Consider the following 15258-nt stretch of genomic DNA (forward strand, 5'->3'; position numbering starts at 1 on the left):
GGGGAAGAGAAAGGAAAGAGGTGGGGAGTGAGAGCTGTGATTGGCTGTGCATCTTCAAACTGGTGCCTGCTGGGGATCCTCAAAAGGGAACACAGTTCCTGAGGTTGGAGACTCAAGTGTTCCTTGTATAGCCATGGCCCAGCAGTTCTGGGGTTCCTGTCTTTTCTCATTGTTTATGGCTGCCTTGGCTCAGGAGACTCTGAATCCTCAAAAATCGAAGGTAAGAGCATGTGTGTATGTGTGTGTGTTGTGCGTATGTTCCTCCAGCCCCAAAATGTCACACAGAAACACACACACACACACACACACACACACAAACACATGCACCCTGCTGACTCACCCACCCCAAGTGATTTCAAATATCTGATAAATAACTTGTCTACCATGAGTTTTAGGGATCTATCCTGTTCTTGAAGGGAGAGAGCTGCCTAGCAGCCTTTCTTTGCAGATTTCTGCCTCTGATGCTGTCTGCTGAGGCAGCTCTCCTACCTCTATGTGTCATTGTGCTTTATTGTGTTTTCCATGCACTTTCTCTGCTTCTCTGCACCTAGTAGAGCTTTGAACAAGTCCCCATCTGCTTTTGTCAGTCCCCCTTGATGGCTGTCTGACACCCAGAACCTGCCCTATTCCATGCTGATCTGTAACTTGGAGCAGCTCCATGGGTCCTAGGAAACAAGTGAGTTGGGAGGGAGGCTGGCCATTCTCAGACCAATTGGACCAAACCTAGGAGGAATGAGTAGAGAAGTGGGCACTGAACTGGGTTCCAAGGGCTTGGGGCTTAGGAAAAGAGGAACTTTTCTTCAGTGATTACTAAGACACAGAGACTGAATTCAGGGGGTGGGGATGAGGGGATATGGGGGGTGAGGACAGGGCTTGACACTGTATAGGGCTTCTCCTCAGATTTTGGTGCTACTCCAAGGAGCTGGACAATCACTACACTGTGGCTTCATAAGGAGCCAGGGAGGAGGGATTGGTATCCAAGACTATCGATCCACAGGAGTCAGTAGCCATTTCTGTAAAAAATGTGTGCATACATCTTAGAAGGCAAAATAGGGCTAATGCAGATGATGTGAGGGACTGATGCATTTTAACTTTAAAATCAGAGAAACATGTTGAAAACCTCTACCTCACTTGTGGCTGCTATGTACACATCTTTTGCCAACTGCAGCTCCCTTCTGTGAAAGGTGAGGGACTGCCTCATCACAGAGCACAGACCTTAGCTAAACAGAGAACCCACTGGTGATTGGGTCCCACTTCTAGAGCTTTTGATCCAGTATGTCTTCTTGGAAGCCCAAGCATTTCTAAGATGCTCTCATGATGCTTATATACATCCTTAAGTCTGACCTTCGAGCTTTGACCTCTTTTATTGGGCATGTGAAGGGTAAGAATATATGTAAAATACTGATTGGTAGCTGTACAGTCATAGGTTATCTACAGTCAAGCAAGGTCACAGCTCACTTGAGAGGACACTATCTATGGGCACCCAGATCTATTCACCACTGATGCCTGCTTGGGTGTGGAATTCATCAAACAGAAATTCTTCAGTTCTTAGGAATTTTAAGACATTGCATGAAAAACCTTCAAGTGCTTTGAAAATGCTGACACATGTTGAGGATTAGGGTCTATCAGGTGATACCATCACAGCGCTTGTGTTTTATTACAGGTGGAGTGCAACAAAGGGGTGGCTGGCACCGTCTATGACTACGGAGCCAACACCTTAGATGGTGGGGAGCATGTCCAGTTCCGGCAGTATGCAGGAAAGCACATCCTCTTTGTCAACGTGGCGTCCTTCTGTGGCCTGACAGCTACGTATCCTGGTAAGAACTCAGATCTCAATTTTCTGTCAGCACTAGCTGGTCACATCACCGTACTGTGACTGGAGAAGGTTTTCCGTGTTGCTGGGACTGAGGGATGAGTAAGAACAATGACTCTGTGAGATGGGAATGAATGGGAAGCCTAACTCTTCCCATTCTGCCACAGTGATGCCAGGATTATCTCCATCCTTGAAATCTAAGGTTTTCCCCAAGAGTTGCTGGACAACCATTAAGAACGCATCTGTGGTTGAACAAGTGGGCATTGTTGCCCAGCTACCACAGAGAACAAGGAAGCTTCTCATAAAGGGATAGAAAACACTCAAGCCATGTGAGCTGGCATCAGGTAGTGTGGAAGGATTTAAGGAACTAGACGGCTGCTCTGGATTAAGAGTTGTCAGGAAATGAAGAAGGGGGCAATTATGTGATTGGTTATCTTTAGAAATCATATCTGTATGGTGAGAGAAACAGAAAGGCTAAAGCTGTAACTGGTAAAGCAGAAGCCATTCATATTGGCAGGGTGATATGTGGTCATCTTGTGGTGTAAACACTGTGTGTGTGTGTGTGTGTGTGTGTGTTCAGATATGACTGTGGAGCAGTCTTGATTTGCCATGGTTAACAAAGGTTGTGTACTGGGATGTTGACATTCTCTTGAGTTGATAGAATACCGAACCCTCCCTGTGACTCCTAGGCCACATTGGAGATTGGTTTGCATTAAGCCAAGAGTGAAAATGGGAGTTATAATACAGATTATGTGGCTGGGGATATGGCTCAGTTGGCAGAGTTTTTATCTAGCACGCACAAAGCCCTGGGTTTGGTCCTCAGCATTGTGTAATAATGCACAAACCTGTCATCTCAGCCCCTTGTGAACTGGAGGCAGAAGGACCTCAACCATTGATTAAACCTCATCCACTCGATGGCTTTTTAAGACCCTGTATCAAAACAAAAACAAACACCGGGAGGCTAGGGAGATGGCTTGGTACATAAAGGGCTTGCTGAAAATATATGAAGACCTGCATTCTGTCCTCTAGAACCAAGATAATTTCAAAAGTTTATTGACTAAATTGCTGCAGGTAAATGGACCAAAGTAATGCAGGAACAAGTTTTTACAAATTCTACACATTGACATGGCAACAAAGTTGACTAATGAAAAACAGCAGGCTCTGTTTAGAAACAGTTTTTGAGACAAGATCTCACTTTCCAAGTCATGTTTTAATGGAACTATAGTAATTACAAATTTCAGGAATTTCTCCTTTCTAAATACTATTTAAATTTGTATAATGCAATGTCTCATCTAGGACACATGTGTCATCAAATTTTGGCATTTTGAAGTTATCATTCAGAGGAGGATGCTTGACTTAGCCATAGTTATATTTAAGTGATACACACACACACACACACACACACACACACACACACACACCCACTTCAAGGCTTGGGCAGTGCTGGACTGATGGTCATCTCAGGCAATTATGGTGATGCAGATCTCTAAGACCAGCACTGGGAAGGTGGAAGCCGGAGGGTCAGAAGTTCAAGGTCATTCTTGGCTACACAGTGAGTTGGACGCCATCCTAGTTATACACGAAACACTGTTTCAAAAATTAGTTTCATCTAACATTTATTAAATATATATTTCCATATAAGATATACAAGAAATGTACTGAAACCTGAAGACACTCTCCGTCTGGGAAGAGGTTCTGAGTGGAGACCCCAGCTAGCAGAGCTGAGGCTGAATGAGCTCAATGTCTGGTTCTGAGGTGGAACTCCAAACTGAAAATAACTGAGGACAGAAGAGTGGCTCTGGCGAGCACACAGCTAAGAGGCTCTTGATCTGTGAGGAGCAGTGGAAGATGGGAGGCCTCAGGGTAGAGAATGCCATGCAAACAGGCTTCATGGCATTTTTTGTTGTTGTTGTTTGTTTTGCTTTTTTTTTTTTTCTTTTTGAGAAGCTGTCTCACTATATAGACTTAGTGGCCATGCCCCTGCCTCTGTCTCCCACTTGCTAAGATTATAGATAAGCACCACCATATGCAACCCGACTCTGATTTTCTGTTTCTTTCTATCACTTCTAATATGCAGCAGCAAAGAGTCTTCTGGGAAATCGTCAGGAGCATCAGAGGTGCCATCATGAGACTTGGTGTGGGGGCAGGGGAGAACACATTCATTTTGTTTGCCTTTTCCTTATTTTTCATAAGTCAAATCAGTCTGTCTGTTTGCTTTAAGTAAACTCTGTGTGCAAGGTGAAGAGCAATTATTTGGGAAACCCTGTGCCACAAAACCAGTAGCCACGGAGATGAGTTCCCAGAGACGTTGTGTTGTAGTGATCGGCTCTTCCTACTTACTGTCTGCAGCTTTTCATAGTCCTCAGTGTATTCACATGACGCGAGTCACATGACGCGAGGGTCAGCACAGTGGGTCCTTCACATCTCGAGTCCTCAGTAGGAGCTCTGCAATGCTGTTCATCCTCTGCCTACAGAACTGAACACACTGCAGGAGGAGCTGAAGCCCTTCAACGTCAGTGTGTTGGGCTTTCCGTGCAACCAGTTTGGAAAACAAGAACCTGGAAAGAACTCAGAGATCCTCCTTGGACTCAAGTGAGTGCCGTGTGGGGCCCCAGAGATGCCTTTCCTCATCTGCCGAGTTACCTTCCCATTCTGGAATCTTCCAGGGGAAGGTGATAGAGCAATGGGTTGAAGAATGTCACCATGATGCCTTGAATTCCATCTAGCCCAGCCAGAAATGCCCAAGTACTCGTCCCACACTCGGCTCCACTGAGGGCCAGAGTAGGGAAGATCTAAGGAAAAGATGTTCAGGGAAAAGAATAGAGATGTGCATGGAAATCTGAAGTCAAAACATCCCCTCCCTACTGTCTTAGAATTCTTCAGTTCCACAAAGCCCTTGCTTGGAATCTTGAGCCCAGAGACTTGTCTTCATCCCTCTCTTTCTGCAGTCCTTTCTGTCCCTTTGTGAGGACCACTGGTAGCCATTCCTATTCCTCCTTGACTTAATTTGGATTCTCTTGAGAACGCTTTGCTTCACTGCAGATACGTGCGACCAGGCGGTGGCTATGTCCCTAATTTCCAGCTCTTTGAGAAGGGGGATGTGAACGGAGACAATGAACAAAAGGTTTTTTCCTTCCTTAAGGTGAGTGAGCAAGCATGGCCACACAGAACTCTCTGGAAGCAACGGGGCTGGCATTGAGGATGAGCTGGGATTCATAAAAGGGAATAAGCTCATGGAAATGAAGCATTAGTCTCAAGCAGAGAAAACATACATGATAGCGCTGGCATAGACTAACCTCCTCTGATGAATACTAATGATTTGCTTATTTAGTGAGCATCAGTCAAACCCCTACTTTTTCAAGGAACTGTGAAATACAAGTTAACACTTATTAATAGGTTAATCTCTTATCTAAAGGATCTACTATAAAGTCAGGAGATGACATAGACAAGGATAGGAGAGACTGCCAAAGGATAAGAATTACAGAGTAGTACAACCACAATTGCTAGGAGAAGACCCTTCCCCACATGGATCACTTAGTCACTTGTCCCAAGAGTGACACAGCTGTCCCTGTGGATGCCTTCACTCATCCACAGTAACTGAAACAAAAGATCAACTTACTGGACATAAAAGGCAATTATTTATTCCAATAATGTACAGTTAGGCTATACCACACGAGCTGCTTTTTACAGCACAGAAAATGACCATGCCAAAACATGGTGACTCATTTCTATAATGCTGGTACTCAGGATGCGGAAGCAGGAGGATGGCCGTGAGTTCTAGATTTAGTCTAAATAGTCCTTTCTAGGCCAGTCACAGCTATGTAACAAGGCCCTCTTTCAAAACAAACAACACAGTGATATTATCCACACAGAGTTGTGTAATAGAAAAGTCCTACTGGGACAGTTGCTCATGCCTGAAATCTCAGCACTTAGGATTATATATAATACTTTTGTATTATTATATTAAATATATAAAAATATATACTCACCCACCACCACTACAACCCTTTCCCCTACCAAGGGCTGACCTTGAACTTGGAGAACCACCTACTTCTGCCTCCTAAGTGCTGGGATTAAAGGTATGTGCTACCATGCCAGACTGAAGTTATTCTTTTACTGAAACCTCTTGATGAAAGCATGAGACTAGAGGAGAGGCAGGAAAGTGGGGTGCTTTTCACTGTCACCTTCTAACCTGGTTAGAGTGCCTTGGAGTGCTAGTGGCAATACACTGACTGTCTGTGATGGGCCAGAAAACACATGAAGGAGTTTAAATGTTAAGATGTACAAGTGGTGGGCAGAGGAGACTGGACAATGGACAACAGAAGCAGAAATGAGACCATATCTCCTTTTTTCTTATCTCTGCTCCAGAATTCCTGCCCTCCTACCTCGGAAGATTTTGGCTCTCCAGAATATCTCTTCTGGGATCCCATGAAGGTCCATGACATCCGCTGGAACTTTGAGAAATTCCTGGTGGGACCTGATGGAGTCCCTGTCATGCGCTGGTTCCACAAGACTCCTGTCAGAATTGTCCAGTCAGACATCATGGAGTACCTAAACCAAACCCGTACCCAGTAGGACACACTTTGCAAATAGTGCCTTTGCCCCACTCCTTCACCAGCCTCCATATGACCAAAGTCTGCGTCCTTACTAATGTGTGTGCAAACAGCTCTGGTAAACATATACAGACCTTTATTTGTGGTACGCATATACATGCATTGAAAATTAAGTCAAAGAAAAATAATCCACCCAGATATCTGACTATGATATATCTAGCTTTTCTAATCTAGTCCAAAAGGCAGTCATATTTTTGCATTGATGATTCGGACAATCCCATATATGTAAAAAGTGATCTACAAAGATCCTAATCTACCATTCACCGCACTGTCGGGTTGAAGGAAGTGGGAACAGGTGGCCAGATCCTCTGGGTCCCAGCCTCTTCTCCAAGCTGGGCATGCTTTGTCAAGTTCTCCTTCTGTTTGGCCCCTTGGTACCATACCACCGATGTAGTTTTCTTAGGGAATTCTGAAGGCTTAGAGAGCAGAAACCTCACTTCACATGAAGGGGAGGAGGGCATTGCCACCACAGTAGGTCCCAAGGTCCTTCTGGCTCAGACCTTACCAGAGCCTTTCTGAGTGCCTTTTTGTTTGTGCATTCAGGTCATGGCACCTGGGTATAGATGTCCCTCACACCAACTGATGACGCTTGCTCTCACCCAGAGTCTTCCCAACTTCAAATTCATTCCTATTATCACTGTCTCCCAATGATAACAGTAATAGTAATAATAATCTAATAAACAGAAGAGACCCACAGCAGCTGGACTCTGAGTGATGTTTTTTAGGACATATGTGCTTTCCTGACCTCTCCACTTACATACTCCATTCTGGTTTTCTCAGAAGTGTTCTAGAATCTTCCTTCACACTGCTTTTAGCAGGTTGTCCAGTAGGCACATTGCTGTTCAGATCTAAAGCACAGATCTATGTATGTAGCCCAGGCTGGCCCTGAGTTTCCGGTCCTCCATTCCAGCACTTCAAGTAGCTAGGATTACAGGTACTGCAGTGATGTCCAGTTCCCAGACTGATTAGAGGCCAGACTCTGTGCCTCCTATTCTAGTCACTTAGCTAAACCCTATAAGCCAAAAGAGAACCTCTTGCTTCTGAAAGAATCTCTCTCTCTCTCTCTCTCTCTCTCTCTTCTCTTCTCTCTCTCTCTTTCTCTAATTAATTCATACTTATTATTCAAATCTGAAAACACATAAATACAGAGCAACATGTCAAAAAGTTATAAAACCTGATCTTGATCAGAGGTGCCACAGAGGAAGTGCTGTTGGCAATGGGTAGCTGGTACCGTGGTACATTTGTTTAGTAGGAGAAGTAGCTCCTCTGGTGTCTGTAGTTTCCTGGCCCTTGAGTGTCACAGGGTCAGGTCTAGTGACAGGCTCTAGGGCTTGTCATAGCTACACGAATAGAGGACCTTACAGGGTAGTGGCTGTGAGTTTTGAGAGTGTAGAGACTTCCTGCTCCAGGTGTTTAGGGTAGGGGCTTATTACTCTGTGATTTGCTTACTGACAGTCTGCACATGGGAGCATTTGTAATCTTCAGCTTTTATCTGGAGCTGGTGGTGGTAGCAGTCAGTACCAGCTACATTTCCCAAGCCTTCGGTAATGGGGTCCCACAGCTAGTGTTACAGCTTTTGATTCATGGGTGGTCAAGCCCCTTGGTTCTTACAGCAGCTAATGTTACAACATCTGGCCTAGAAATTTGAGACATTTGATTCTCAGGGCTTAGAAGGCTTCCTGGAACTCTTCTAGCAATGGGGACTGGCACTCTCTTTCCCTCATCTCCTTACAGCCCATGTGCAGTGTGCCTGAGAATCTGGGATGTCTCAATTCTGCTGCTAGTCTGAAAAATACAGATACTATACTGTTGGGAGCTGACTTTTAGCAGAAAGCAGCTATCACTTTGCAGCCATCTCTAGCCATATACCCCTGACAAGAGACTTGTTTTTCAACAGCCTACAACAGCTGAGCACACTCTGATAAACATCTTGTTTATCCCACATATCTTGTTTTGCTGTTTAGTGACCCCAGCTGCATGGTGCACGTGGTAAAGTGTCTTCAGCTGTGTTCCCCTGCTTGTGCTTATAAATACCCAGGATTTCCTTGCAATGAGAGAGACAATAAGGAGACAATAGAGGAGACAATAAGAGAGAGACAATAAACAGGTCACACACTCTGTTTTGTCTCCATTCTTCGAGTCTCTTCCCCTTCTTCCCCAACTCTCTCTCTTGACCAGAGCACTTAGCCCCAAAGTGTGGGGCAGTGCAGACCACAACACTATACCTCTGAATAGGAGGAAAATAAACACATTCTGAGGCACCTACACTAGTGATTTTTCTTGGCAATGTGGCCAAAATACAAAAGCAACTTGAAGGAGGAAGGGATTTTCTCTGGTTCATAGTTGATTATGCTTCTGACAGCTTGGTGGTATCTCCCTGGCAGCAGAAGTGTGAAGTAACTTCAGAGAGCTCAGCAGGACAGGCTGTACCCCATAAGGCCTGCCTTGTAGTGACCTACATCCTGAAGGTACTACAACCTCCCCCAAAGCCACCATCAGCTGGGGATCAAGTGTTCAAACACAGGAGTCTATATGGACATGCCATACCAAACCATAGATAGCCAAAGCCAGGGGAAGCAGAAACCGAAGTTTCCTTGCTCTGTGAGATGTGAATTTAGGTTTGGAGTGTGTCCAAGTGATAACAACAATAATGGTAATAATATAAAAAGCCTTTATAAAAGGGAACAAAACTTTTTTTTTTTCATTTTTCTCCTCACCCATTCTTATGACTGATCTTAGTTCTCAAGGAAAATTATGCACAAAGCCTCCTAGAAAGGGGCAAACTGGCTAGGCGTGTCAGCATGCTGCAGTACTCTGAATATTAGTATTACTTTTCTAGTTATCACCACCATAAGTATTATTGCTGGAGAAATTTCCTTAAGCCAGAAGTTCCCACAACCTATCCTGTAATCAGATAAGCTGTGATTACCCCACAAACAACCTAATGGGAAGTTAGCATCACTAAAAGTGTGGGTCACAGAATCTTTAATGAGGGTCCTTGCTCAGAGAACCCGGTTCTGGGACAATAAACCCACTTAATCCCTGGAAATTCCAGTTTCCTGCTGCATTTTCGAGTCTGTGGCAGAAAGTTCTGTTCTGGGGTTTCCTTACTTTTAAAACAGAGCTATGTAACCAGGTTGGTTTCAGACTCAAGGCAATCCCTCTGCCTCAGTGTTGGCAATGCATATGTACACCACCTCAGCTAGAAGACAAAGGGCTCCCCATCCCTCACATCAGCCTTTCTCCAAGGGCCCCTCCACCCTAAGAAGATGGGTTCTGACTGCCCCACCTCTGTAGCCTAGCAGGTTCCCAGAGCCCCTCCTTTATCCCCAAACCCCTCCTTTTCTCACAGCAGTCCAGCACCGCCAGCTCCCAGGCTACTCCGAGGGAATTCTAGTCTCAAGCCATTCTAGTCTCCAGTGTCCAGGGTGTAGGCTCCAACCTCCCCATAACCCCTCTCTACCTCTTTATGAGTCTTTATGATTCTTGGAATCAATCTGAAGAAGTTCAAAGAGAGTGTAACCCTGCAGACACCTCTAGCTGAAGACTGCCTTTACGCCTCGCCCAGTAGCCAGCAAATTTGGCAAGCGAGGCGCACTACGTATAGCGGTTTACTTTTCATGCAACAGCTCAGCCAACGACTTGCACACGCACACAGGCGCTCACACACGCGCCGCACTTTACACATTTACTTTACTTCGCTGTGGATGGTCTTTGTCAGTTACTCCATAGCCAGATTTTTCTCCCTGAAATGCCTTGTCCTTGCGATAAAGAAAAATATCTGACCCTGACTCTCGTGTGTGATGTCTTCGTTCTGACCAGAGAAGACGCAGTATCTTTTCTCAACCACCTCTCTGGAAAAAGAAGAAAAAGAAAGAAGAAAGAAAAAAAAAAAGAGGGGAGCATCATTAGTATAAACTAATTCCCCACTAATTCTCCCAACCGAGCAGAAATAAAGTGGGATAGATTCATCTGTCTTTCCCACCTGCCAGGACACGGCTCCATGGCTTAGCTGGTTAAAGCGCCTGTCTCGTAAACAGGAGATCCTGGGTTCGACTCCCAGTGGGGCCTCTTCTGTTTTCACATCTTCTCAGTAGAAATGTAACTGTTACAAAGTTACTATCTTTACAAGATTGTAACCCGGCATGGTCCTCATACTTTTTAAAACAACACAGTTTTCATGGAGATAAACCAGATTCAAAACTTGGCCCCAAGAATAATGCATGGACAGGACCTCAATCATTTTCATAACTTTACATTAAACTATAGTAAGGTTTAGGGGCAGCCAAAATCATAGAAAACGCACGATCGATCCAGATTAAACATCTTCAGTGCAATCGGCCATTGTAAAGGAAAACTAGAACATTTGAAGGGAGAGGCCGAGCACTTCAACCATCCCCTCCCTTTTTACGTCGTAGGAGAGGAAACTCGGAAACTTCCACATGCTACGCAGGCACCTGACCACCAAGTCACACGGCCAGGCCAGCTCTGTCTTTGACATTGTGAAGAGGACACTAGGAAGAACACCTCAGTTACCTCTTAAGAAAAATAATCAGCATTACAGATGATAGCCTGGAAACTACAATTTTCTAGACCCAAGTATGCCTAGAGCAAAGGAGATTGAGGCAGAGAGAAAAGAACAGCTTGGAAAACTGAGCCCACCAAGGGCTTCATAAAAGGTTTATGCCTCCTCATCTCGCATTGTCTCATCCACTAACTCAACAAACATGGTTTGTCTTTTATGTGTTAATTATATTTCCAAAGAGGAAATACACCTGTGAACAGAGCTAACTGAAAACCCTGGGGAACCTTACATGTCAGTGGAGGAGAGGCTTATACACAAACACAAATATATACAATAAGTAACTGTGAACTACTGATGAAGTCTGGGGCAGAGGGTATGGACTATGTATGAGGTGGGGCAGGTACTTAGAGAGTATCCTGTCACATGAAATCACTGGCAAGTGTTCTTAATTTTTTATACATTTATTTTGTGTGTGTGCGTGTGCGAGCATGTAGGCATACGGAGGTTAGAGGACAACTTGTGGAAGTCAGTTTTCTCACCATGTAAGTTCTGGGGACAACTATGTCATCAGGCTTGTTGGCTGGTGCCTGTACCCCTTGAGCCATCTCACTGGCCCTGTTTTAATTTTTTTTTTACCCAATGAACACTGTCACAATATTAACAGTATATACAGTAAGTACCATAAGTAGCAATGTAAAATAGTAAGAAATTGCCCTTAGCTGTGCCTGGTCTCATCTCTGGCCATTTTGTTGGGGACCCTGTTGAAGTAGGTACCAATCTTCATTTTCAACCCTCAGCTGCTGCACATGGTGGTTGAGGCAGCACTGACAAATTACTTTAGCTCAATGGGCAGGAGTAACAAGCTCACCAAGTAGAGTTGACTGGAGTGGATGGATAAACGTACATAAAACATCTGAAATAGACATCTGACTCATACATAAGTGGTTAATGCAGTTCAGTATGTGGTAAGATAATTGTTCTAATCTTAATTAATTGTTTGTGCAAAAGCTCAGTTCCTCCACCTATACATACCGTTTCTCTCTCTCTCTCTCTCTCTCTCTCTCTCTCTCTCTCTCTCTCTCTCTCTCTCTCTCTCTCTATTTCTTTCTTTCTTTTTTGGGGACAACTTTCTCTGTAGCCCTGGCTGTCCTGGAACTCACTCTGTAGACCAGGGTGGCCTCAAACTCAGAGATCCACTTGCCTCTTCCTTCCTAGTGCTGGGATTAAAGTTGCATGCCACCACTGCCTGGTTTGTCCCTTATTTTAAATGTATGAACATTCTAGGCATGTTTTGATATCCCCACTCCCCAAAGATAAGTCTTTAATCCCCTGTATCTGGTATTAATGAGACTTTGTTTGGAAATAAACTCTTTCTCTGTATAAGTAATCAACTTTTGTTGTTGTTTTGTTTTATTCTGTTTTGTTGTGGAATAGGGTTCCTTATAGCCAAGGCTGACCTTAAACCCTGATCCTGACACCGTCACCTCCCAAGGGCATCCTGCTTCATCTAGCAGGAAGAGTGGGCTCTGGGTTTTGATAATGATCTTACTGTATTAAGGTGGGACACAGCCCAGTGCTTGGAGCTTTTGTAAATGTAAAGAGGAAGATTTAGACTCAGGGATAGGCACATAAGGGAGAGACTGTGTGACGATGGAGACAAATTGCAGAGACTTATCACAGTCAAGGAATGCCAAGAAGCTTGTGTTAAGTAAGCATGATAGGGTGTCACTTTTAGATGAAGCTTCTCCAGGGGGTCCCCACACAACAGGCACAAATAAAAACTGGAGTCTCCCTGCTGCAGTGGGTCACTAAGGAAGAGACTGGGGTTCAGAGGCAAAGAAATGAAAAATCCAAATGCTTTTTTGTTTTTTTCCAAGCTTGGTTTATTAGTGGCTGGTGCCTACTCATTAGCAGTCTGTCCTGTCGTGGAGTACTGGAGATTGAGGTCTTATGCTTTTGGTGGTTATGTGTCTGAGAACGGCTGTTAAATTCTTAAGAGATGTTTCTGTGCAATGTTTTGTAATCATAAGCCTGGTTTCTGTAAAAGCTCACTGAATGGTTGTGACCTGTTGACTGTTGAGCTAAGATTTGGTTTTGTACACAGAGCAGAGGTATTGGTCAGAAGACAGTCTTCCTTATTCTGTCAAAAGATCACTGAGAGCTGTTGGTTATCCATGGACTCCTAAGCTTAATAAACCCTGTTGGTCTTGAGTGACTCATACAATAATGAAACCTGACGTGGTCTCACTCATGTCTGTAATCTCAGCACTTGAGAGGCAGAGACAGGAGACTTATTTAAAGACAGCCTGGGTTACATAGAGCAAACCTGGCTTATCCCCCAACCCCAAACAACCAATAATAACAACCTTTGTACTCTCCACCACAATAAAAGACAGATTGTGTTTCGAGTTTTAAGACCTGTGTGTCCCTGCCCATGTATTGGTAATGGAGTACATCTAGTTGTTAGTTTGTCCTCCCAGAATGAAGTTCTTGATCATCAAAGGTGGGTTAGTGAGGTAGGTAATGAATGATTCACTCATTATAGTGTCACTGAATTGACAGCTGGTCCTAATGTAGATGTTTCTTTGGACTTGTTATGGCTATGTCATGATGTCGAGCCACTTTGGTTTCCTATAGGCCGCAGCTGTGGCGGAGAAATAAACAGAACTGTAGAGTAGGTAGCCTGTGGCTTGTGGCAATCCTTCCTCAGCTTCTCGAAGGCTGGGATTACAGGCATGTACCACCATACCCTCTCTAATGAGTTTTACTCTTAAATGTCTTAAATTTGAAACAGCTATAAAACTCCTAGCGACTCAATGCAGTAGTGAAAGCAGTTGAACTGTATTCCGGATCTGTTAATTCTCTGGTTGGCTACCGATAGAAGCTCTGGAAAGGGTTCTGTGATTTATTTTCTCAAACTCCGCCACCTTCTGGTAGACATCTGAATCTGCAATTCCTGGTCAATTGACCCCAAGTCGTCAGAGACTTGAGACTTTTCCCAGCAGAGGCCCTGACTTCAGGAGAACAAGATACTATATTTGACCTATTTGAAACCTCTAGATTTGTGTTAGTTTTCTAAAGGGTCACTAGGTAACTGACAGATTTATGATATTAGGCGCAGTTTTAGCTTTAATGCATTGTGATAGGCATTTTAAAAAACCGTCTTGTAAAGGAGTACTAAAGGGCTACGACCTCATTACACTCTTGGTGTACGTTAGTTGTTTGAATTGATGTGTCCTATGATAAAACTGTAGGTTTGAAAAACTGTAACTGCCCGAAGGCTTCTTAGTTAAAAGTATTTGCCCTCTCTGAGGCTCGAACTCAGGACCTTCAGATTATGAGACTGACGCGCTGCCTACTGCGCTAAGAAGGCACTGAGTTCCAGTTTCTGGGTAAAACTATTAATCCTAATTTTCTTCACATTTCTGTGTTCTTTTGAAGTTAGATTGTTTTCCCCACCACCACCTTCCCCACAACAAAAATTAAAAAGTGGTGTGCCATGTCCACCGCCCCACCCCGAGCTGCAGGAGACCACTGACAGCTGCAATGCAGCCCATCAAAACCGTAAACTCAATTAAAACACTGAAATCTTGTTCCTGTGCGTCAAAGGCAGTTCGTGAGCGTGAGCTTTTTAGAGGACAGCGGAGGCGGAAACTGACGGAGCCGCAACCAAGATTGTTCCCTAACCGCAGCACCTGAGCGCCCTCTATCGGTCCAGGCTCCAAACAGAGTAATAAAGAAGAGAAAGGAAAGATGGCCAGAGGGGAGAATAGGAGGGGGGAAACAATTCACGTAGTTTTCTTTTATGTGTAAGTTACTTAAAAGCGCTGTAATCCGCAGAATTGACCTCACAGTATCATCTAGGGCACTATCCACTTGTCACAAATAAGTTGTCAGGAAATACTAGTAAGAGACTCAAATAAGGACACAGAACTTTGCGGTCAGTCGGAAACTCATTCGTTTTTATGTATTTTCTAGAAATTAAATCTTTTGCATTTGAGGGTTTTTGTTTTGAGACAAGGTTTCACTCTGTAGCCCAACCTATCCTGGATCTCAGTATGTAGCTCCAATACTCTGGCTTCAGTCTCTCAAGTTCTGGAATTTAAGAAATAAAACTGTTATCAAAAGTTTTTATCATCTCTGCTTCACTGTGAGGAAAGTGCTAGGGGCTTAACCCAGTTCCAATGGTGTGGGGTTAAGAGAGGCGTAGTGAGCACTCAGTCCTGCCCAACCCTTCTGGAGCACAGCGCTTTGGAGCAGCTATATCACCGGAGCCCAGGGTTCCAATCAATCTGCATTGTCTTTGC

At 44.2% G+C, this 15258-nt stretch overlaps 1 protein-coding gene and 2 non-coding genes across 3 annotated transcripts; 2 read left to right on the forward strand and 1 right to left on the reverse strand.

Moving 5' to 3' along the window:
• Positions 1-60: 60 nt before the first annotated feature.
• Positions 61-6599, forward strand: LOC117702415 (glutathione peroxidase 6). The gene is made up of 5 exons (XM_034493587.2): positions 61-220; positions 1664-1817; positions 4288-4405; positions 4856-4955; positions 6182-6599. Exons 1-5 carry the CDS (start codon positions 134-136, stop codon positions 6386-6388), a joined length of 666 nt encoding a protein of 221 aa, XP_034349478.1. The 5' UTR covers positions 61-133; the 3' UTR covers positions 6389-6599.
• A 3824-nt stretch (positions 6600-10423) lies between these two features.
• On the forward strand, positions 10424-10497 carry Trnat-cgu (transfer RNA threonine (anticodon CGU)). The gene has a single exon. It is a non-coding gene; the product is annotated as a tRNA-Thr (tRNA).
• A 3754-nt stretch (positions 10498-14251) lies between these two features.
• Trnam-cau (transfer RNA methionine (anticodon CAU)) lies at positions 14252-14324 on the reverse strand. Its single transcript has one exon. It is a non-coding gene; the product is annotated as a tRNA-Met (tRNA).
• Between the last annotated feature and the right edge of the window lie 934 nt (positions 14325-15258).

This window comes from Arvicanthis niloticus, unplaced genomic scaffold (assembly GCF_011762505.2).
Source record: "Arvicanthis niloticus isolate mArvNil1 unplaced genomic scaffold, mArvNil1.pat.X pat_scaffold_787_arrow_ctg1, whole genome shotgun sequence".
NCBI lineage: Eukaryota > Metazoa > Chordata > Mammalia > Rodentia > Muridae > Arvicanthis > Arvicanthis niloticus.

Bases quoted from the DNA above. Each gene is read 5' to 3' on its own strand.
- LOC117702415 (XM_034493587.2), top strand. From the start codon at position 134: ATGGCCCAGCAGTTCTGGGGTTCCTGTCTTTTCTCATTGTTTATGGCT. The intron at 221-1,663 runs GTAAGAGCATGT...GTTTTATTACAG, and splicing joins TGAATCCTCAAAAATCGAAG to GTGGAGTGCAACAAAGGGGT. The intron at 4,406-4,855 runs GTGAGTGCCGTG...GCTTCACTGCAG, and splicing joins GAGATCCTCCTTGGACTCAA to ATACGTGCGACCAGGCGGTG.